The sequence below is a fragment of the Cynoglossus semilaevis genome, chromosome 5 (genome assembly GCF_000523025.1).
Source record: "Cynoglossus semilaevis isolate Cse_v1.0 chromosome 5, Cse_v1.0, whole genome shotgun sequence".
NCBI lineage: Eukaryota > Metazoa > Chordata > Actinopteri > Pleuronectiformes > Cynoglossidae > Cynoglossus > Cynoglossus semilaevis.
The window spans coordinates 13419750-13443864 of NC_024311.1; the positions used below are offsets into that span (position 1 = coordinate 13419750).

At 43.6% G+C, this 24115-nt stretch overlaps 3 protein-coding genes across 6 annotated transcripts in view; 1 reads left to right on the forward strand and 2 right to left on the reverse strand.

Moving 5' to 3' along the window:
- cox4i1 (cytochrome c oxidase subunit 4I1) overlaps positions 1–1982 on the reverse strand; it is an 8158-nt gene extending 6176 nt beyond the window's left edge. Inside the window, exon 1 of the mRNA XM_008310627.2 lies at positions 1825–1982. The gene's annotated coding sequence lies outside the window, so the exon portion shown is untranslated. The remainder of the gene's footprint in view (positions 1–1824) is intronic.
- On the forward strand, positions 7–1549 carry gins2 (GINS complex subunit 2). Its single transcript, XM_008310626.3, is given in 6 exon segments — positions 7–252; positions 467–581; positions 693–748; positions 751–794; positions 896–1022; positions 1124–1549. Coding segments are annotated over 6 exon segments (561 nt in total). The 5' UTR covers positions 7–162; the 3' UTR covers positions 1253–1549.
- A 325-nt stretch (positions 1983–2307) lies between the features above and the next one.
- Positions 2308–24115, reverse strand: part of gse1b (Gse1 coiled-coil protein b) — a 194802-nt gene continuing 172994 nt past the window's right edge. Inside the window, exons 4-18 of one of the 4 annotated variants that reach the window (XM_025055515.1) lie at positions 21253–21458; positions 16332–16498; positions 15420–15620; positions 12565–12732; positions 11279–11655; positions 10530–10860; positions 9602–10245; positions 9007–9119; positions 8649–8910; positions 8252–8305; positions 7497–7610; positions 6923–7297; positions 6471–6803; positions 5786–5889; positions 2308–5480 (exon numbers count right to left, since the gene is read on the reverse strand). In XM_025055515.1, the coding sequence (XP_024911283.1) occupies positions 5340–5480; positions 5786–5889; positions 6471–6803; positions 6923–7297; positions 7497–7610; positions 8252–8305; positions 8649–8910; positions 9007–9119; positions 9602–10245; positions 10530–10860; positions 11279–11655; positions 12565–12732; positions 15420–15620; positions 16332–16498; positions 21253–21458 (3590 nt within the window). In that variant the 3' untranslated portion in view covers positions 2308–5339. Of the gene's footprint in view, positions 5481–5785; positions 5890–6470; positions 6804–6922; positions 7298–7496; positions 7611–8251; positions 8306–8648; positions 8911–9006; positions 9120–9601; positions 10246–10529; positions 10861–11278; positions 11656–12564; positions 12733–15419; positions 15621–16331; positions 16499–21252; positions 21462–24115 lie in introns of all 4 variants that reach the window. The other 3 variants (XM_025055514.1, XM_025055517.1, XM_025055516.1) reach the window with 3 other exon arrangements.

Consider the following 24115-nt stretch of genomic DNA (forward strand, 5'->3'; position numbering starts at 1 on the left):
CCAATTCGCGAGAATTGCTGCGAACCTCCTTCCTGTGTTTGACACGATAGCCTTTTCCGGTTTCCGCTGCCGTGTTTCGTGTTTCAGCGCGGGAACCTTTTTCCGATAGACAGTAAGAGAAGGGAAAATTCGAGTACAAAACGAAGTGAAAACGAGAAAAACATGGATCCTTTGGAGGTGGAGTTTCTCGCAGAAAAAGAGACAGTGAAGATAATACCGAACTTTAGCCTGGACAAGATTTATTTAATCGGGGTAAGAAAACAAACAGTTGCCATTGTTTACATCCAGGTTAAAAACAAAAAACGACGTGCTGAATTATTATAGTAATTAGTGATTTGTAAATATTTATTATAGCTTATTGAATAACAAAATTCCACGACTTAACTGAAGATTAATAACTGAAAATATGCGGAGTTGTTTTGTTCTTGTTACTTATACCTTTTTACATTTGTATCTTTTTGCTCAGGGGGACCTTGGGCCATTTAACCCTGGACTGCCAGTTGATGTTCCCGTATGGCTCGCTCTTAACTTAAAACAGAGGCAAAAATGTAGAATTGTTCCTCCTGAGTGGATGGAAGTTGGTAAGAGTGGACAATTACATAAGCAGTCAACGAAAATCGTCAATGTAATGCAAAGTTTCACTGTGCTGTTAGAGGATCATTATTAAGTAAATTTTAAAATGTAAAATGCAGAGAAGCTGGAGGAGATGCGAGAACTTGAGAGGAAAGAGAACACTTTCACTCCTGTCCCCCCAGTCCTTTTTCCATGGGGCTGACAAAACTGCTGCTGACCCAGTGTTAAAAAAAAAAAAAAAAAATCCTCCTAAAAGTCACATAAAACAAGGAAGGAATTATGAAACCCTCGACAATGGTTCCTTGTGTGTTTTTTTTTGTAGTGCATCAGACAACATTCCAAAAGCAGACGAGATACGAACCCTGGTCAAAGACATCTGGGACACGCGAATCGCCAAACTGCGCCTGTCTGCAGACAGCTTCATCAGAGAACAAGAGGCTCACGCCAAGGTAAAACTACGACCATATGATGCTTACTATTCCAAGTTGTACAGCAGCTTCAGAACCAACAAAACTAAGACTGTCTCCTTCTCTCTGTCATCCTTCTCCAGCTGGACAACCTGACTCTGATGGAGATCAACACTATTCGGACATTTCTGCTCGACTCCCTTAACTGCATGTATAAACTACGCTCTAATCTGCAGCAGGGCTCCAGTAAAGGACAGTTCTCCAACTATTAATCCTGATGTCAAAGAAACTCTAATAAGATTGGAAAAAGGCTGCGGCATTTACTGGGATTTTCTTAGTATTAAGTCTTAGTTTTCTATTCTCTGTACATATTTAGAAGCATAATGCCTTTCTTGTTTGTATCAATCGTATTTAATTTAGAATTAGACATAATTTCACTAACTGTTTTTTATATTTCCATGTCTGAGAAAAAAAAAATGTATTGTGTGTCAATGATGTCTGTATGTTTTGTTGTGTATTTATACCATATTCTGTGCCTGACAAAACTTAATAAATTGAACTACCATTTACATGCATATTCATGAGTGTTGGTAAATGTTGATGAATAATCACTGACACCAGGGCCACCAGTTTAATAAGGTGGCACAGAACTGTTGTTTTAATGTTTTATAAATATTGTATTTCATCTTTAACGAATTACAGTATTCTATTATATTACTTAACGAATACTATACATAGACATAGAGTACGTAGTAGTATTAAAATACTTACAACGGGGCGACAACATTTTTGCTTCAGGTATTAAACCAGAGTACGTCACATATGAATACTTTGTTTTGCTTACCTTTGCTTGAATCTCAGGACGACATACCTGTACCACGCGTCAAATGTGACGTGTTCCTCTCTCAACGACTCGTCGCAAACGGTTTAAAACACGTCCATGTAAATCGGTCCAAACGGAAATGTTTTAGTCACGCCATTTTCTAAGGCACGCCAATTGTATTCCCGCTCCTATCTTCATACCGTCTTGTTTTGTATTGCTAGACGAACGTTGACTCTGATTGGCTCTTACCCTCATTTGTCCCACCTGGTTACATCGCGACATCAGTGCTGATTGGACGCCGCTCCTGACAGTTTTTTTTGTGTCTCGTTTTCATTAGTGGGTAATGTATAAATACGTTATCGTCGTTTAGCTACAAAATGATCACGTACTGATTTTCAGTTTAGAACTGCAGGTCGATAACTGAGTCTTTGACGGATGAAATGACAGTTTAAGTTATCATAAATGTGTAAAACCAGCAGCGAATAATCAAACAAACGAGACGAATAACTTTTTCAAATATTTTATTTTCTTTTTTGTCTGGAAATCACAGCCATATATTCATAAATACCTAATTACTACATTCAACAAAGAATATATTACATTACAACGAATCCAAACAAGTACATCGTTAAAAACAGGATTTCACAGCATCTAGATAGACATCCTCCACTGAGTTCATGTGACTGTAAGCCTGGGCGTGAGTGGAGACACAGGGGATGCTGGGAAATGAGGGACTCACTGTACTACACGTTCTTTCCCCAGTTGATTGGCAGAGCTCGTGTGCTCCATTACTAACTGATAGGTGGCGCTCTTGGTTCTTCTCCGTTTGTTTCTTTTAGATGCTTGTATGAAATTAGTTTGAACTCATTCTTCACTTGCACATTTCTGAAAGGAGACAAACAGATGACACGTCAATATAAGAAAAAAAAAAAAGTCATGTGGAGAATGAAAATTGAAATTCATTCACATGCTCCCAAATCCTGAGGCACTTATAGAAATTTAAGCTTGGGCAAGTTTTTGTGCTTCAGTCTTTAAAAATTAACTTTTTGCACATTAAAAAACAAAACAAAAACAACTCACTAAAGGGATTGTTATCCCTCCGTGAATGGCCTCTACAGTCTGTGATAAGGCTGAGTGAATGGTAGGAAAGTTAGTTTCAAACTAAGAGAATTTCAGTGCAGAGTGGACGGTAGTGATTTCAGTGACTATTGACTTTGGATTTAACATTTTATAGAATGTATGGCAACTTTGAAAGACGAGGGTTTTACAAATGAAGAAATGTTTTGTCAAAGGTGTTCAGAAATGGACGACATGCCGTTTGGTTTTAGAAGTTTGGCTACCTAATTGGAACTCAGCTTAATAATAATTAAAACAAAATAAAACAAATCCATAATGCTACAATTTCTTTTGTGTTTATTTTATTTTATTTGGCACTGTGTCTTCTTTTGACTGTCGTTTAAGGGCTTTTTCTTATACGGCAAAAAATATATAAATAATGTTTTTTTTTTCTCAGCAGGCACTAGTACCAGGGACTTTTCACAGTAGCAGGAACAATGTGCTTTTCTATCAAAGAGGTGCGACATAAATGGAAGCGACAGAACATGTTTTTTCCTTCCAAGATAGTCTCTGGTCAACAGGTACAACTATCCTGGATTTTACTGCATGAAAACAAAGGTTACTGTAGTAAAGTTGGAACCATGTAGTACCTCAGCGTGGTTCCTGGTACTGTGCAGAGAGCATAGTAATAGTACCCATACTGTTTTCTTGTCCAAAAACAGTCTACTCTTTTGTGCTGTTCAGCCCCGTTGGTAGTCCGTGCATGGGAGGTAGGACTTGTGTTAAAGCAGGACGTACACCATTTAGTATAAAGAAAGTGCTTCTTGACACTAAAAGTGTTGGGTACTATTAAGTATTATTCATCTACACCCATCAACCATTCTTATCGAAATCTGATCAAATTTCAGCTTTTGATTGATTTTTAGGAGTAAAACCCATGCTTTAATGCACAGGTACCACAGGGTTGTATTTGCCAATGGTACTTTCCAGAAGGTTCTTAACCCTAACTGCAATACAGTTCTATCTAAATTAAAAATCCATGGTGTTTTCCCATAGACCTTTTCCCCTTGATGATGATGATGCACCAGTCCCTAACAGACGTTTGACTGAAAGATATACCAAAGGGTTGGTAGAAATGGTTCATGGTACTAAAAGTTCCTGGTACTATGCTGTGAAAATAATTTTGTAGTTAATATAATGTGTGTTTGGAACCAATGCTACATACTGTAATGTCATACAAAGTAAAATACAGGTTCATAATGGACCAGATTTCATTTCTATGTCTTGAAAAAGCTGTTAAAGTGGAAAAATTGTGATGTGACATCAACTGATGGTTCCTGCTGGATAACGCTGTTAAATTTGTTCTGCCAGCAGCAGTGGAGCGGACAGAAGGAGTGGTTAAAGTCCAAATAAACACGGATAAATGTTGGTGTGAAATAACAGAGGGGATTTACCATTTCTACAAAGAGCTGGGTTCTGAGGCCAACACTCAGCTGCTCAGTGTCAGGAGAAGAGTGTGAGAAGACGAGAAGGAGCAGGAAAAGGAGGAGGAAAATGAGGAGGAGGAGGAGTGTTTCCTGTGTTCCCTCACTCTGTCAAATGTCTCAGAATGAACTGTTCTGGCCAGCAGCACTTACAAACACTAAAAGCAAGGCTTTTTCTTTTTTTTTTTTTCCAACCCAAAAAAGCATAAACATATAAAAATGGCAAGCTTTCTTTGAAAAGAACCATGATTAAAGTAATAAAAACATACAAAAATTCATTTTAAGTCTTCATATTATATACAATACAAGGCTGAAGCACCTTTTAAAAATTCTTATTTCTCCATTTTTCTATTTCGAAATAAAACATTTCCTTAATTCTTTCCACAAAAAAATGTGCATTTTTCTAAGTTCTTCCCTAATTTGAACAGTTCTTTGTTGTAACACAGTACCACCAGGTAGTTCTTCAGCTTTTTTTTTTTAAATTCTTAAGTGCATTATCAGTTCAAAAGCTCACGTGGCCACTGTGAATGTCACTCCCGACTGAAGCCTTCATTAGGAGATTCTCTTGAATGTCGCCCCCTGCTGGGGGAGGGGGGGGGCAGGCTAGCTCTCATTGGCAGGATTGTCTGTGTAGTTGTGGCAGTGAGGGAAACAGGGGCTGAACGAAGAGTGGGAAACAGGTGCAGGTGTATAGCTTTGTGTTGATGCTCAGGTTCTGCTGCCCTCTACTGGTCTTGGCTACGTTGGCACACGTTAGTGGCTCGTGGCATAGTCCCCTGGCTGACCACAATCCATAGACTGCCTGCTCTTCCCTCTCTCCCTGTCTCCCATTTACCCATTCACTCACCCATTCACTCACCCATTCATCTCCTCTCGCCCGCCACCTTCTCCTCTGAGGGGCCGCCTGGACATGGCTGTGAAAAATAAACTCTGGGTGTCAAGTCTAGAAGGGAGGTGGCCAGCGCCCGGGGGTTTCTTCAGTTGGGTGTATTGGGGTCACCTGGGAGGGTAACCTTTGTAATGGCCGCCTCTTGGCCAGTGTGTCTGTGGCAGCGTCAAACACTTCCTGAAGTGTTCGAGCTCTGCTTGTAGCTTCTCTCGTTCCAGGGCCAGTTTTTGTCTCTGGGACATCAGCTCCTGCAGAGACGAGAGGAGGGATGTTGAGAATTGGAATCGTTTGTCCCATAAATGGGGACACATTTACAGGACTGCCACTGTCAGGGTTAAACGCCTAAGGCAGGTATGAGCAAACGTTTTGACTCACAGGTCACAACTGTCCTAAAATTGAACTTGTGTCTTCGTCTCAAGAGCCAGTTTCAACAAGTACAAATGATCTGGAAATGTGCTACGTAATGAGCAGGTCTGAATATTACAATCATCCAGGATGACATAATGATGTCAATCACTGGGATCATGTACGTGTGTGTGTGTGTGTGTCTTACCCCCATGCTGTGAGACAGCTGCTCAGCAGTCAGACTAAGGTTGTAGTTCTGAGCTTCTAGTCTTCGACACTGGTCTCTCAACACTTGTCGCTCTAGACTTTGCTCTAAAAAAAAATAAAATAAAAAAATAATTAGATACAGATAGTACAGGCATAAAGTCATACATTCACATGGCATTACAGCAGATGTATTAATGTACAATTGATTTTAATTTATGATAAATATATTCTCAAAGATAATACTGGACTCTCAGCAATTCTCAGTATAATATAATCACAAAGTTTAAATCTGTTACCGCTACTTCACTACTGTATATTCACCCAAAATAACTGAACTGTACTACATGGATGTGAATACCACCACCTAGCGGCACAAAAAGGGAACAACATTGAATTCTCTTGATTTTTTAAATTTTAAATTCACCTTTATTGCTAACGTTTTTATTGAAATAGAAATAATTTCAGAACAAGCTTTAAAGTTGAAAACCCATCGAAGCTCAGACATTTTGTCTGAAATCCAACATGGCTGCTCTCAAAAGTATAAGAAAAACTAATAGGTGTGTCTTTATTTAACAATTCAAGCATAGAAAGTCCCATATGCAGAAACATTAAGGAACAAAAATTCAAAATACACATCAGAAAAGTAGAGTGGAAATTTGGGAGACTTTAACTGCAGTGCCGCTCACCTTCAACATATTCCTGATAAGCTTCAAAAATAGATTCAATGCCTCGCCACTTGGGTGGAGGAGCCTCCTCTTCGTCCTCATCGTCCTCTTCCTCAGATCCCTCTGGACCAGACAGGTCGTCTCTGGAGCCCGAAGCCTCTTGGTGCGACGGCGCCGAGAAGTGCTGCCCGTTGGGCTGAGGGTGTACATGTGAGAGCGGGTGAGGAAACGGGTGAGCGTTGGAGTGGGACTGCATCTGCGGAGGTCGACCCGGCGCGTTCTGAAGCTCCGGAATGTTGTAGTGCACCGAGGACTCCGGGAGGTGGGACGACTCCGACATCCCCGAGGATGTACCTGGAGGAGGACGACAACGAGGAGGAATGATGTGATGATGGTGTTTCTGACACTTGGATTCATTTTTTTATTTATGATTTAAAACATGATTCTAAACAATACATCCACACATGACCCACCTTTGTGTTTCTGCAGAGCCTTCTGAGTGGACTGCAGCACAGACTCATGGAACTGCTGAGCAAACTCCTCCGGGGTGAAGCTGTCCCAAGGTTTGGTGCGTCCATTCACGCTGTGATGACCCTCCTTGGCCTGAAGAGGGAGTGGAGGCCTAAAGCTGTTCAGCAGACTGGAGCTCCTCTTAGGGATCGGAGCTTCGCTGGGCCCCCGGGCCTTGTCTGGGTAGACAGCTGGAGAAGGGGGTTCCTTTGGTCTTATTGTTTCCCCCAGGGGTTTTGGGTGTCCACCGGGGGACGCTGGGCTGTGCGAGGGGGGGCTGTGTGGCCTGATGTTGCTGTGGTCCTCTGATTCAGAGGGAGGCTGAGCGAACGCAGAATCTGCAGTGATGTGAACGCGTGTTACAGTCGCACTCAGGTCATGGAACGATGTAAAATGGCGAGTGTTGATAGTTACAGTCGCACTCAGGTCATGGAACGGTGTAAAATGGCGAGTGTTGATAATTGACCGTCATTGAACCAATAAACCCACTGAAACATTAGTGCAGTACGGATCTGTGTTCTGCTCTGCTCTACTCACCGTGGATGTGCGCTGAAGGGCTCTTACACAGAGGATGAGGAGCATGTCTAATAGTGTCCAGGGTCACACTCTTCTCTTTAATGGCCTGGAGCAGCTCCACCACCCTTTCATTATCTGTCAGACACAAGAAACAACATGGTGTCAGCCGACGTAGTTTAAATCCCATCAGTTTCAACACCAGAGGCTTCACATCACAAAGATCAAGATACAATCCTGTCTTCACGCTCCCAGACTATGGAACACTTTTTCAAAAGTAATTTTCCCGTTTTGTTTATTTTCATTTGGTTCAATTTGGAATTTCTAACACTTTATTGCCACATTTCAGAATTAAATTAGTTCGATTCGATGAACAGAAATGAATATAAACACAAACCACATCAACAGACAGTTATTAAATGTTTTTTTTTTTCTCTCAACAGGCACTGAAAAAAAAATACTAAGAGAGTTTTCACTGACTAAGTATTGACCAGATTAGTCGATACCTTCATTCACCACATCAGTCACATACATTTTTACTTTTAACTGCACAGGAATCCATCCATTTGATTCAAGTTGTGTAAATTATCAGGAATTTTTTTTTTCCTGATTCAGGCAGCCAATCAGGGTGAGGTGCGGTTTAGTCCTGATGACATCACTAAAGGGTTCTGGGCAAAAACATGCTGGTAAAAGAAGCCAATATTTCTGTACCTGCATCAACTTATATACTGTATATACATGCCTTTGTCATATACCACAACAGATAAATGCAATTTCACCTTTTATTCTTAGGAATGAAGGTCGGTGGTTCCCAAAATAGGGTGCCTGTCCCCCTAAAAGGCCCAGAGTTGTTGCATGGGGGGCAAAACATGGACAATTCAATTCAATTCAATTATAATTTTACTTTATTAGTGCCATTGTAGGGAATTTGCACTGATGTGAAATGTCACTGTAAAGCATGTATATATTTAATATATACAGTATATGTATATTTAATACAACAAGCTTGAATGTGAACTGGAAAATATTTCCCTTGCCTTTTCATTTATCTATGAGGAGGTCGGACACAGTGAACCTAAAGTTTCTATATATTTTTTTTCAGTTTGTGTTGCATTTTGATGAGTATTTTCTAGAAACAGCGTTCGACCATCAAATCACACGTTTCTAGTATCTTACCTTTTCTCTGCTGCACAGTGACGTGAGACAGTCTGAACATAGTCAGGAACCTCTTCTTGTCCTCCAGCTCCGGTGCTCGGTCCATGTCCTCGGGGGTGAATCTCGTGCTAAGTTGAGGAGGCGGAGTACGTTTGGACTGCAGGGCAGGTGGGGAGGGGCTACGCTCCCTGAGCATCCTCCTCCTCTTCCTTCTCTTCTGCTGCACCACCTCATCCCGGCGCCCCACGGTAGTCAGGCCTACCACTCCAAGAAAGTCCAGTTTCTGTTCAGAGAAGCCAAAGTAGATTCACACTCAGTGACTTTGAGGAGCTTTTATTTTGGAAAACCAGGGACCCGTGGGTTCTGACAGGTGTTTTACCTCAGTGGAGTCGTCCAGTTTGAGTGGAGGCTGCTCTGCTACTCTCCTGAGATGAGCTCTGACCTCCTCCTCATCACTTTCATCATACGAGTCGTCCAGCTCATAGTAGTAACCTTCATCAAAAACACAGTGTCAATCACATGACATTATCAACGACTAAAATAATTATAACCTTCATCAAAAACACAGTGTCAATGACATGACATTATCAACGACTACAGTGTCAATCACATGACATTATCAACAACTAAAATAAAAAAAAATTCCTTCAAAGAGATGACATTTAAATTGTTTTTTAGCTAACACTAACCTCTTACAATTAGCTACTTTGCTAACTTAGCACTGTTGCTAACTCTTAGCTTTTTTCTGTGCGACATATTGGGAATTTGGGCAATTTAGCAATTTATTATTTACCATATAATAAATGGTGATTAGCATTAGCCCTTTTGGCTATTTTTGTTACCATGTGGCTAACTGATCTTCCTTCTATGCTAATAAAACTTTTTAGCGGGATCAAATTTAAGTTCAACGTGATCACACATAAGCATAGGGGGCGCTGTTCATCTGAACTTTTGTGCCTGTGTCTCCATCATACCTTTTTCTCTGGCCTCCTTCCTCCTCTTCTCCTCCAGGTCCAGTTTGCTGACAGGCCTCCGGTGCTGCTGAAGGACCTCGTCATAAATCAGCATTGTTTCTGGGCCCATTCCCAGTGTGGACCCCTGTCCCACGGCTTGAGCAGCGATTATTCCTAGTGCTTGTCCCTGTCTGTTGTGTCCTGGGTGTCCCTGGAAACTCTTGAGTCCGGCGTTGCTCTTCACAGCCCCCTCCAGTTCATACTGGCTGACCAGGGGAAGTGATGACCTCTGCTGGCTGAAAAAAGACTGGGCAGATTTCTCCAGATCAGCAAGGAACGTGCCGGGCTCTGTCAGGCCTTGAGGACCCCTCAGAGGAGGGTACTTGTCCATCGCTGTCCCCTCTCTCCTCCTGCCTCCGTCATCGTATTTAGAGAGCCCCGGGGGCAGCCGACTGAGGTCATAGTGTCCCATCCCTGAGGGCTCGTGGTTCCGTCTGGAATCTGAGGTGGTTTCGATGAGGGATGCCGGGTTCCACAGTGTGGTGGGCGGTGGGGCGTGGTGTTCTCGTGGTGGTTGCGGAGGTTTGGGGGAGATGAGGGGTGGAGGGGCACCTAAGTGGGGGTGGTGGTCGCGGGGTCCTGGTTCGTGGTGATTAGGTATGGATCTGTAGGGATGGAGCAGATTTGTTAGATTTATTCAATTCAATTTTATTTATGGAGTGCATTTCACGAACAAAGCAAAACTCACTGTGGTTTATTGCACATTTATTTGTATTTATATAAATATTATATTATATTATTATTATATATAATAATATTATATGTATATAATATTACATATATAATTATTATATTATATATCATAATATATAATAAATATATATTAAATATAATATATTTATTTATTAATTTGTGTTGCTGTCTGAAAGCGTGGGACTGCTGTTTTCACCTGTGTGAGTCGGTCCTGTGGTCTTGTGCGTCAGCAGGTCTGCCCAGGTCCAAGTGCTGCTCCAGAACCTGCTGACGGAACTCAGACACCTGGTACTGCCGATCTTCCTTCTCCTGTCGGAGCTTGCGCTGCCGAGCCAACCACCGCTCCTCCTCGTGGGTTCTCTGAGCGTTCAGTGCGCCGGGCAGCCCCGCTCCGACGGAGCCGGGCCCCAGGTACAGACCGTGGCTCGAGATCAAACCTGGAACTTGATGATGGGGTGGGACCATGGATGAGTGGAGTCCTGGGGGGACTGGTTTGGGAGCTGGGAGGGCTGGCTCTTTGGTTTTATCTGCAGACAAAAAGAGAGTGAAGACAAAAATGAGTTGACGATGGAAACTTGGTTATATTTTTTAAATTGAGTAAAAAAAGATTAAAATAAGTACAAATAATAATATTATTAATATAATACAATTAGGTCCAATAAACTTGAGGTGACATTGACAACAATTTTTTTGTAAATGTTTTAATGTTCATGGGATGTGTATATGTATGTATAAATGTCATATTTTTTAATTTTCGTCTTTTTTATTTACCATGTTTTAGCTATTTTAAAGGTAATTTTGCAATATTTTAATCCAATTTTAAACTTAAAAAATATATTTAAAGTCAAGTTGTCTTGAAGATTAGGCCTCTGTAAAAACTTGATAACTGTCTTTTGTTGTCACCGTTCATAAACCGTTCAGTAGTTCATAAACACAGACACATACCAGCCCGATTGGGGGTGAGTCTCTCAGGCTTGGTCCGGTCTTCCTGCCCCCTGATGGCGTGGAGCTCTGCCAGGTAGTGGCTCTCCATGGCCTTGGAGGCCAGGAGCTCCTTCTCCCTCAGCGCTCGCTCCTTCTGCCGCTCCAGCTCCTTTTCTCGTTCTCTCTCCTTCTCCCTCTCCCTCTCTCTTTCCCGCTCTCTCTCACGCTCCCTCTCTCGCTCCCTCTCCAGCTCCTTCTCCCGCTCCCTCTCTCGCTCCCGTTCTCGTTCCCTCTCCCGCTCCTTCTCCCTCTCCGCCTCTCGCTCCCTCTCCTTTTCTCGCTCACGTTCTCTCTCCCGCTCCCTCTCTCTCTGCCGCAGCTCGTCCTCCAGTTGGAGCCTAAAAAGAGCAGAGACACGAGCAGAAAGAAAATGTCAAACATTAAGATGAGATGAGATCTACTTTGGTAGAATTTGGTGGAATTCTTCATCTCCAACATTCCTGCAGAAGTACTGTCTTAAAAATAAGTATTTGTTTGACTTTTTTTCTGCCTTCCTGACTGTTCTACAGGCAAAAACATTAGCTAAATGTATTATTAACAGTCTAAATTAAATTTGTCCACATGCTTCTAGTATGATGGTTAAAAAACATTTTTTTCTATCGACAGAAAAAGATTATATTCGGGGCTTAAATGGAGGCCCACGGTCCACATGCAGCCCGCAAGCCGCCTTTTTGTGGACTGAAACATATATATTATTATAAATACAACAATATTATGGCTTTGTTGTTGGACCACGTTGCCTAACTTCATTCTCCTCCCCCATCTTTTTGCAGCTGTAAGACTTGAATATCCCTTGTCGAGACTAAAAATAAACGTAAATAAATAATAAAAAAAAACAGCACAGAATTCTTAGAGAAAGAAAAACAAACAGCAGCTGTTGTGGGTTCCTGTATTTCCTTTATCTTTGGGTCCTTTTGACCAATTTCAATCAATTTTTCTAAAGATTCCTTGTAACGTCACTGTCGTACCATACGGTCACTACATTATGACGACTCGTTTCACGGCACTGAACCATACGGTCACTACATTATGACGACTGTATGATATTTTTACTGCCTGAGAATTTATTTTATGACCTTCTCCGGAGCTATGACTTTTCAAAACAGGATCCGGGCCCATGCTTTGTTAGCTCTCTGAGGACCACGGTTCCTGCGGTTACATAAATGATTCCAGCACTGGTGTACCTGGTTAGCACTGTCACCTGAATGATGTGTGCAACATCTGTGTGTGCGTTCAGGAGCTCTTACCTCTCAGACTGCAGCGCTGACAGTGAAGGGTGAGTGAAATCTCCAGGGAATCGAACTCCCGGTAGGTGCATGTGAACAGCAGAGGGGTGGATGGGGGGTAAAGCTCCCCCTCCTGGCAGCGGATAGAAAGGTGACCTCAAAGCAGAGAGGCAGAATGGGTCGTCCATCCTGGGAGATAAGGATTGAAATTAAAAAAGAGAGAGAGGTAAAGAGAGAGGGAGATGGAGAGAGATGGAGAGAGAGAGGGAGAGAGAGAGGGAGAGAGAGAGAAGATGAATAAGTCAGTTCATCCCCGTGTGCCAACACAGCGTTCATTTTCATTAACCTGTGTCACCACAGAAGTGTGAGCAGAGTCTTCTATCTTTGAAGAGGAAACGTCCCCGTCTGTCAGTGAAGCTCCATCACTGCGAATCACAATGTTGTGTATATGTGTGTGTATATATGTGTGTGTGTGTGTGTTTTTACTGTGCATCAACAGCTTTATGTGTGACTGTAGACTCGTTAAATCCATTACAGCACAGTGTGTGATGGCTGCTGCGGTGCTGTGATCTTCCCGGGTTTGACAGACCAGGGCCACGCAGATGTGTGATCGCCCAAAGCAAGAAAGGCCCATGTGTACACACACACACACACACACACACTCACACTCTATGTTCTAACAATACCAATCACCGCTGCTGACAATTTAGTGCAGCATGGTTCAATTAAAGAGCACAGAAATGACGTACAACTCGGGAAAAGACCCTGTAGAAACGATCAGAATCTCCGTCGTTACAGATGGAAAATTAGTACGAGGAGCAGAGCGACAAACATTTCTAATGTTTCATTTTTCTTTAAGGTTCGATCCCTCTCTAGAGCAGGGGTGTTAAACTCACAGCCTGATTAGATGTCAAGTGGGCCGGACCAGTACAATCATAACATAATTACTTATCAGTAACAACAAGTCCATGTTTCCCCACTTTAGAAAAGGAAATATTCATATTTAATGATATATATTTTTACAAAACATCATGAACATGGCAGTGTTTGTGTTTTTTTTTACTTTCAAAGTTGATCAAGTGGGCCACCCCTGCCCTGGAGTTTAAATCTCCCCGCTCTGCATCAGTGTTCTTTCCAGCCTCCAGGATCAGGTTCACTGGAAGCTTTGAACTGACCACGGTTATACATGCAGTTATGACTGGTTGTCTGTCCATAAACAGTACAGTAAGGGGCCCGGACATGGACTGCGAACCATCCAGTGAGCTAAAAAAATAATCCTCATGATCAATTGCTCATATGCTTCTCCTTCTCATTAGTCAACAGTCATTCTGTCCCGTCAGATGCAGAAAGGTGTGAACGCCGCAGCAGTGTCTCCAGGGTGGAGATGGTGGATACAGAACACAACAGAGGAAACAATGCATTTTGCAGACTGTTCTGAGCAGGTGAGCATCAATTAATGTCAGCCTTCCTCCAGTCTACAGCTGAGAGTCTCCCTGTTTATTATCCACCAGTCAGACACATTCTGCAGCAGAGCTCTTCCAAGATGACGGGAACTCGCTGGCACTTTATTTCCACACCAGAGAACTCATTTGCATAATCTTCAAAGATTGTTCTCGGTGGTGGAAACGCGAGCAGACGTTGTAGTCTGTACACACGGGATTAATTCACGTCCTGTCTGTCCTGGCTCGTCTTCTACTGTTTTGTCCCATAAAGAGTTTAACGAGGACTCGTTCCTGGTCCAAGATCAAGAGTCGGAGATCAAATCACAGACCACAAATTCATCTGAAGCCTAATGTAGCGTCTTAATTTAATACTTGTATAACATGCCGACATCTTTCAATGTTCAAAGATTCATCTGAAGCCTAATGTAGCGTCTTATAATTTAATACTTGTATAACATTTCCGACATCTTTCAATGTTCAAAGGTTAAAATTAAAAAGATTAAAAATTAAAAATGGCGCAGTGGTGGCTCGGTGGTTAAAAAAGCAGACTTGGGTCCGGAAGGTTGCAGGTTTGAGTCCACCAACTGCCAAGTTGCCACTGAGGTGCTCTCCCCGGCTCACTTTGGTGATGGGTTAAAAGTAGAGGTCACATTTCGTGGTGTGCCATTGTCACAATGACAAGTAGTTCACTTTCCTTTCCTTTGAATCATTCATAGAAGAGGTCAAGAACTGATCAGCGCTCAGGGTTATTGGGTTTATTTTTAAGAAGAGAACATTGACCTAGTGTCTCTGTAAAGGTAGACTTAAAATGCTGAAAAAAAAGTTTTTTACTTGTTTTAAATATATGATTTTTCTGTAAACCGTGTGAATTCTCACAGATAAATACAAATGTGTCAGGTCAACTGTCACCTGTGAATCACACGAATCTGTCTGTGCTGTTCTTTTTTTGGAAAGTGTCATGTAAGAAGTGTTTCCGTTTGTTTTAACCTCAGCGTATCACGACGACAAACAAAATGAAACCAAACAACAGCCTTGAAAGTGGAATATGACACGACTGTGACCGCCGCAAAAAGCAGATGTTAAGATTCTTTTCGACAAAATCTCACAAAAGACACTTTGATACAGCTCACCTGAATATTTTAACCCTCAGAAGAATTTTTACAGTTTGATTTTTCTTTTTTTTTTTTGCACTGCCGTCTGCCTCAGCTTAGCTCTCTTACACTCCATAAAAACTCTCTTCAGCAGCTAAATAAATATCACAGGTAAAGAACTCTGGGAGAATATTTTACATCTGGGAACATGAATCCAAGGTCAGCTAATCCACAAATGCACTTACTGCTGAGTCTGAGCTGTGCAAATACCTTGTTCACTCATATGCTCGAGTTTGCACAATTTGCTCTCGGAGGACATGGGTGCCAAGTCGACAAAACAAACCTGTATGGTGCGAAGGATGGGTGGGGCAGGTAGCCGGGGTGATAATAGGCAGCTGCGGCAGCTGCGGTCGCGGGGTCCAGACCCAAGGGCAAAGAGGGCATGCGGAGGGCATCTTCAGCCGTGGCGTAGGGCCGGAAACCACGGAGATACTCTTCTGGTACTGGACCAGGCGGTACTGCGTTGGTCAACTGTCGAGGCAGACTGAACAGAGGAGGGAAGACGGTTAGAGTTTCATACATAACTGTAATAGAATGCTACAGAAGCCAAGTTCAGATTTTATAAAGATTTTTAGAATTTATGGTTAATTTTTTAAAGATGAAAATAAACTGAATCTCATCTAAAATATTTTCAATATTTATCGTCTTTAATTGTGTCAGTTCTGTTGACTAAATTGGGACTAAGACTAAATCACAATTTAGTCCGAACACTAAGACTTCAAATCTGTCACCCTGTTGACTAAATTGGGACTAAGACTAAGTCACAATTTAGTACAAACACCAAGACTTAATCAAATCTGTCACCGTCTAGAACAGGCATGGGCAAACTAAGGCCCGGGGGCCGGATGCAGCCCGTTATTTTTATTATCATTTTACTTCAGCCTTTTGCCTGCAATACCCCCATTTCCCCAATAGATGGCATAGAAAATAAAAGCATTTTAACATTTTTGCCTTTATACATGACTTTTACATGTCATTTATCTTAGTTCACACGAACGCTCCAGCTATCTGCGAGAAAAAAAACCTCTTTCTCAGCTCATACATTTTGGGCAAAGTTACATGACTTTTTGTGCAAATTGAAGCCCCCCCCCCCCAAACAGAATCCACTTGGAAGGTGAAAGGATATGATAATAGGGACGCTGCTCAGGCCTCAATACATCTGTAAATCTCCACAGTGTTTTTTTTTGTGACTCACTTGAGGGGCTGGAAACGTGAATCCTGCATGACAGCACCAGGGGTGAGACCAAAGGCATAGGGGTTTCCCAGGAGGTGTGCAGGGACTGAGGGGCCACCCTTTTCTTGGGGGAGGGTGCCCTCAGCACCCAGACGTTCCCTGCTGGCCCCACGAGACCCTGAGTCAGCCTGTAGGGTGAGAGAGAGAGAGAGAGAGAGAGAGAGAGAGGGATGCGGAGAGAGAGAGAAAAAAGTGTGGTTGAGTCTCGGTCATTGTTTGTGAGAACCTGTGACCGTCACGGTTGTCAGGGCTCATGAAGTACATCCTGTGGGGAGAGAGACGGGGACAGAATGGGCCTGTGTGCTGCAGCAGCCTGGCTCTGCCTCCGTCTCTCCTCCGAACTCTGGGATTTATCCACTTTCTCACACAAATGCAAAAATAGGCAGTCACACGTTTCTGTATGGGAACTTTTATACAGGGTAAACAAGGCGCCACCTCCATCCCCAATGGCACTAATGTCTCACTTTTTCACACTGAAAAGGACAACCCACTCTCTTTGTCGTAATTAAGTATATTTAACAGATAAATATGCAAGTATTTAAGAACAACCGTAACCCGTTAAAAGCTAAAAGTGAATTTCACAAGCAACAAAAGAAGCGAAAATAGCTAAAGGCAAGACAAGAAATACTAATAGAGGAAAAGAGTTAGAGCAAAAATGAAGTACAAAAACACCTTTGAGTTAGCATTTATTTTCCGTGGCTAAAGGTAAACCTAGAAATCAATAATTTAGGTTTTTATCACAACTCACTACACAATTACCTATATCACAACGTAACAGTATCGCTCACCTGTTCAATTTGTGTTAAGGTAAAAATCGTAATCTGTAAAATCATTTGACTTTCATTATTTTTTTTATTATCTACCAAAATGTACGGCAACAACAACAACACGTTATCCAAAAGGAAACTTCCTTTCCTCTGTCTATTCCTTTGTCGTCTTTCACTTTCCTTCACCTTCTCTTCCCGACTGTAAGACTTCTTTGCCTCAACCATCCAACCCCGACAACAAACACAATAAAACACACACACACTCAGCAGGTAGACAAACCCCCACTTCAAAGCTACAAAGACATCCTGCTGCTCATGTGGGAGCGGTTTTTCTGAGGCTCTGGTTTTTTTCCCCCTGCCTACAACTGCTATGGCGACACCGCGTACCATCCTCGCAAAGACAGAAAGTTAACACAGCCACAAACTGAACTGAACAGCGGGGGCAGGTGATCATCGTGACGGTGGGACGGCGAGCTGTTCAACTGAAGAGGTGGGGGGGGGGGGGGGGGGGGGGGTGCAGGGGGGGGGGGGGGGGGGGGGGGGATGACGCCTCAGAGAGGGGGAGAAAAAGGAGAGGTCATCTCTGGCTGCACTAAATTAACCTCCAGGATTTGAGAGAGAGATTTTGAGAGAGAGAGAGAGAGAGAGAGAGAGTCTTTACAGAAGCACTGTCCTCTCTCTCCCTCTCTCTCTCTGTCTCTCTCTCCCACTACAGTGTCTGATAAAACAAATCCTATTTAGTGAGCCATTACCTCCACATCCTCCTCTGCAGCCACTGACCCAGAATGACACTGAAGCGCTAACATCCAATCTTAAATGCTTCTAATGTTTCCACTGTCCACCCCTCCCACCTCCCCCCCCCCTTTACTTCTCTTTGACCTCCCACTCCTCTGGAGCTCGCTCCTTGTTGTCTGTTTCACTCCACTTAACAGTAAACCACTCTATTCCTCCAGTCTCCAGTAGTACCGCCCCCCGCCCCCAGGAGGAGGTGGATGGTCTCCTTCATAAAGCAGGCAGCTATTAAAAAAAATCTTACATATGACAAAACAAATGGTGGAACCATTCAAAACAGATCACTGGTCCCCGATGTCCAAAGATCTATGGGTTTAACTCCCCCCCCTAGTCGTGAAGCTAGTCGTGAAGCTAGTCTTGTAGCGAACTGCTTTTTTAGGCTTTAAATCTTCATGTTGACTCGTGTTGCATTCAGGATCCTCCTGAAGACACATACTGTTCCTACAGCCATGGTTTATTGCCCATGTTCCACTAAATGGGATAATCACTTCCAAAAACATGTTTGCGCCAACATTTTGGCGTCATATGTGCGTGCGCTGAGATTTACGATTAACTGGAAATTCTCAAGTGTGAAAAGCTATTTCTGTACCTTGGCTCTTTGATTGCCAGGTGACCTTTCTAAGGTGTACCCTGCCTCTCACCCAGCCTCAGCTGGGATTGGATCCGGCGTGCCCCATGACCCTTCGACAACTGGGACACGCTGTAAAGCTCCCCGAGCTCAAAAATAGTGCAGGTCTGCTCGCACTATAATCTGTCTGTGTGCTCACTGTGGCTCCTTCCACCGAGGCTGTCGGTGGCCGACAGAAAATACCTCCTTAACTGCGACAAATATGGATTTTTGTCTTTTATCTACTACAGACAACACATGTTAATGTTATCGGAATAAAGGCTGAAAGATATTTTATTTTGAAAGTTTATTGATCCTTCAACGAAAAGCCTGTGCTGGCTGACCTTGGTGTTAAAAAAAAAAAGGTTGACAGAACCTTCCAGTCCCATTAGAATGGCACCTCAGTTTCTCTACATGTCTAACCATACAACCCAGTTTGATCTCAAAAAACATGGCCGACTCCAGAATTTCACTTACAGCCTGCCGTACACGCACAACAGGGCACAAACACGAGCACGGAGATTCAAAGAAAGCATCCATTAACGGGCATCTTCCTCTGTGTGAGCAACATTCCTGTAACCCCCTGCGAGGGTTCCAGACCCCGCACATTGTAGAGTTCTCGTTTACGCCTCTCAGACGGAGCCGCGAATCCAAATGGCCAATTAAAAAGCAATTACAGGCAGCAGCGGGAGCAGCCTCCTGCAGTCATTAAAGGAAAATGCCAACACACCAAGCCTGCCCTCCTTCCTTTGCTGCCTCGCCCATCAACCACCATCTAAAAGACTAATATCTCAGCCAGAGACAAACTAATAGACGCTTCCAACGCGGAAAGCTGGGCACACACACACACATTCACACACACGGCAGTGGATGAGCCTCTTTTGGATGGTTTTCAGCAGGNNATCTTATTTTCCTGATTTACTCTCCAAAGAATTGGGTTTATGGCCATTTATTTATGTTTCTGTCACACTTAGATTCGACTAGCTCTGATCGTGTCATAACTGATGTCAAACTCAATCCCACTGTGAAGATGTGCAGGGGTCTAACGTGTCACCCATGTTTGCTATGGCAGTGAACTGAAATTAGAAAGCAGTCATGTTTTTCTTTTTTTTGTGTGTTGAGAAGTAGCTGTTAAGTCAGTGGAGGCATTCTGCTCTTTCTGCAGACTCCTGAAGTGTTCCCTCTAAAGTGTTAGATGTGCAACATTTAAGATCAGGCGTGGGCAAACTTTTGACTCCGCAGGCAAAAATGGGTCCTAAAATTTGACCGAGGGGGAGGTCGGGTCAGGAGCAGAAAGGTGGAGCGTGTTTGTGTTAATGAAGATAAATGACATGTAAAAGTTATACATAAAGGCTGGAATACTAAATGATTTTTTCACCATCTATCAAGGCAGAAGCACAATAATAACAATATAAATTAATAACATAATATGGAAAAGTTTGGCGGACCGGATTAAAAGGCCAAACGTGCCGTATCTGGCCCTCAGGCCGTAGTTTGCCCATGTCTGTTTTAGATGTTTTGCAGCTTTATTTATTTACTCAGTTTGATTGCTACAAAAGCACCAGCATGGTGCTGGATTTCCAGGATTAAAAATGACAACATGGAGGTGTTTTAAAGAGGTATATTTCATTTTACAGAACCCAAAACATGCTGCATTCTTAGTGTATGCCGACGATTATTATTATAAACGTAACCTCCAGAGGTATATAAGATCTTTATAGATGTAGCCTGACAAAATGTTCAGTAACTTGTGGAAGAAGAGACATTCCTTTGTCACCAAGGGATTTTGAAGCCCCTCCCCTAATGACACCAAGGTCCTGGCTTGCATTTCTAGGGAATTCACGATCACACCATCAAACACACAAACAGAAATAATGATATCAGTTTCAACGTAGGTATCTGTAAAACGAGCTGTGCAGAAAGAATGCCACCAAAGAGCGACATGACTGGGAGGAACCCGCTTGAGTCCCTGTGGTTCGTTCTCAGTTCTGGTCGACCTTTGAACTATTAAAGGGTCGGTTCATGTGAAGGGGGAGGGAACTGACCTCTTTGGTCAACCTTTGCAACCCCCCCCCCCCAGCCTCCCGCCTCACTGTCTCAAGGGAACTGTCAAAGAGAGTTTTTTGCATCCTGCAGAATGCTGATCGCCACCATGCACTTGGCCTCGACCATTAGCCTGGAGCTGAGATAACCAGGCCACAATCCGTAATCCAGTCCTTATCAAAGAAAACAGCTCGCTCTCTTCATCGCTCTCTCTCTCTCTCTTCATCTCTGTCTCTCTCTTTCTCTCTAACTATTCAATAGAAAGTGAGTGGGTGCGGGGTGACGAATCAATGGTTGCACTTGACTGCCTTGGTGAAGAGGCTAAGACCGGACAAGGGGGTAAGAGGGTCAGGAATGAGAAGGCTACAGGCTGCCGGAGTCAGGAGGGGCTTGTCCAAGGGCAAGCAGGCCAAGTAGGACGAGGGCAGGGGGGTAAGAGGGGCACAGATGTGAGCTGCCGTTGAGGCTGTCACCTCAATGTCCCAGTGGCAGTTGGCATTGTTAAACACATGGAGCCGAGAGGGCTGGGGGAGAACACACTGATAGAACTGCCTTGTCACATGTACATATGTCTCACCATTGGATACGAGCCAACTACAACATTCATTCATCTCTCCAAAGCCTGGACTTTTGTATTGAGGCAGCAAAAAAAAATTTTTTATTTTTTTTTTACCTGGCGTCCTTCGTTCCTCCACAGGCCGTTGCTAGTCTTTGTTGGAGCAATGGTGACTACAGGTGGAGTGTTTGGCACACTGTGACCAGCAGGGGTAACCAGGACAGGTGCTGGGCCAAGAGGGCCCCTCTTGGGCGTACTGACTGGAGAGCTGTGGTTGGTTGCCGGAGAGGACACTGGAGAGGACTCACTGCTGATAGAGGACGCTGCTGGAGGAGGAGAAGGAGAAGGAGAAGGAGAAGGAGCGTGAGGAGGAGAAGGAGAAGGAGAAGGAGCGTAAATACACGGCTGATGGAGTACATACAGTACCTACATACAGTGAAAACAGCTGAGTAAGTATGACAGAACCATCCAGGAGCAACGCTGTTTACACCAAACATTGATGATGATTTTTTTCACAGTCAGGCTCCTACAGGATTGTCTCATCATGTACATGACATAACGATTATTATGTTTTTTTTTCTAAAATCACAAGCTCAGGAAAATGTCTCTTCTCGTACCAAAACCAGAGAAAAGGCTCCACTAATGACACAGATTGCTTGATCAACTCCTTGTCTATGATCCATGGTTGATATCTGACCAGTAGGGGGACAGATTTGCTCCACATTTGCGTCAAAAATTTGATGATACCAGATGTTAAGTCAGCAAAGACCCGTAAATTCATCGCCGTACTCCAGTCAGATGAACTGTGCTCTGTGGTCGGAGCAGTTTTGCTCCATTTCCAAAGCTCCTTCACAGGGGAACAAGGGGCGGATGCAGGGCTATAATGACAACAAATCACTTGCTCTGGCACATGTGCATGCACACAAACAAGCGCACAAACACACACACACACACACACACACCAGATGGATGGCCCTAGGCCTCTATTATAAAGTGACAGTGATCAGGATGAGCAGCCCAGTGACAGGCCAACAGCCTCGACATGCAGAACACACACACACACACACTCTCACACACCCACACATATATTAGAAATACACTCTGCCTGGGAGTGAATAGCCATAGAAAATGTATATACAGTCTTTGTAGCCACACTCAACAAACGCTCCTCTTTGTTATGCACAAGAACACACACAAAAGCCCTTTGAACTGCAGCTCTACTGTAGTCGCGTCACCCTATCAACACCCTATAGCCCCGGTCACGGTCTGGTCACATGCCTCGCCGTCTCCCTCCGGGCCATATGATACGCTCGCAGTCGCACACGTATGTACGGATGTGTTGCAATTTCATCTCTTCAGTCTCACATCTTTATCTCTACCAAACACATCGACTGTTATTTCCCCCCTCAGCCTGATGGCCTTTCTCTTCTGCTTATTTATTTATTTATTTATTTATTATTTCTCTTTCGTTTCTTTCAGCTCTACAGTCGTGCATCACATGAATGGCAGTGTGGGGGACACGGGATGAATAAAAACTCACAAGGTCTGGCCTTATGGCCTTATATTGAAGACAGAATAAAACATTTATGGATGCCTGGTTTGATTTTCCTGGAGTGGGAAATCAATGATGTCAGTGTCGGCCGCAGGAAGTGGTTACCAAATAAGGAACATGTTTATATGGTGACAATGACAAAAAAAGAAAATACAAAAAACTATTTTTTTTTTCATTTGTCCACATGTGGATTCATACTTTTTTTTTGTTTTGTTTACTCTCTTCCAGCCTGTCTTTCTTCTAACAGTACAGTCTTCAGTACATCTACACTCAGGGACGGCCACAGTCAAACTGGGTCACAACCCTCTCCATGGGACGCACACTTCATTACTGCATCAAGGACGGCAGGGAAACCTGTGCTTATGTATATGTGCGGTGTGTGTGTGTGTGTTTGGGTCTTTCTGTGTTTTGTTGCATCTGTAAACGGCAGATGAAACACGGCAGATGAAACCTCTGGCCACTATCAGCGCTACTTCCTCTAATTTTAAGAATCACCATCTAAAACAAGAGAAGATTAAAAAAAAACAAAAAAAAAAAAACACAACCTGCAAAACATCCAACCGCCATTTCATCACTGTTTCCGTAGCAACATAACATAACAGACACGTCCGCTTATGATGTAGGTGCCGACTCAGAATATTGAGTGGTTTTAAACACTTCATTCTGACTAATGCTACTAAATAATGGAGAGAATCAATAAAGGCAGGGAGGTGACGGCGCAGAGAAAAGCTGAAAATCCATGTGGGAGGGAGGGGTGGAGGTGAAGGGTGGGGGTGGGGGGCAGAGGGAGAAGAAAAAAGGTCTGTCAAGAAAAAAAAAAGAGATGGTGATGATGTATGAGAGGTGAGACATAAAAAAGAAAAATGTTGGGGGTGGTCGAGGTGCGGAGTTGGCGAGGTGAGAGACGGAGTCAGGGGGAGAAATGGAGGGGCGGAGATGGATGTGTGGGTGGTAAGGATGGGGAAAGGAAGGAGGGAGGGAAGGATATTGGGGGAGGGGTCATATCTTGTCTGCACAANCCCCTCACCACCCCCAGCCCTCAACCCTTACCCTCACCTCGCCTCGGAAAGCCATTACTCTCCCTATCTGGAAGACTGGGCCAATCAATAGCAGCCCACTCAGCCTGGGGAATGAAGCTCCAGTGTCACAACCGGGTCACTCAGCGCGCGCACACACACAACAACACACACACACACACACTCATAACACGCACATGTATGTAGGGATGAGGGAACAAATACGGCTGAAGGAAGGGATGAGGTGAGGAGGAGGGGGAGGGGGAGGGCGAGGGGGGCAGTGATCAGAGCGAGCACAGAAGATTCTCCACTGCTAAGCAACGGACCTCTTCTCCATCTTTCTCTTCATCTCCCTCCCCTCCCCTTCCCTCCCCCTCCGCCTCTACCCCCCCCCTCGTCCTTTTTCCTCCCA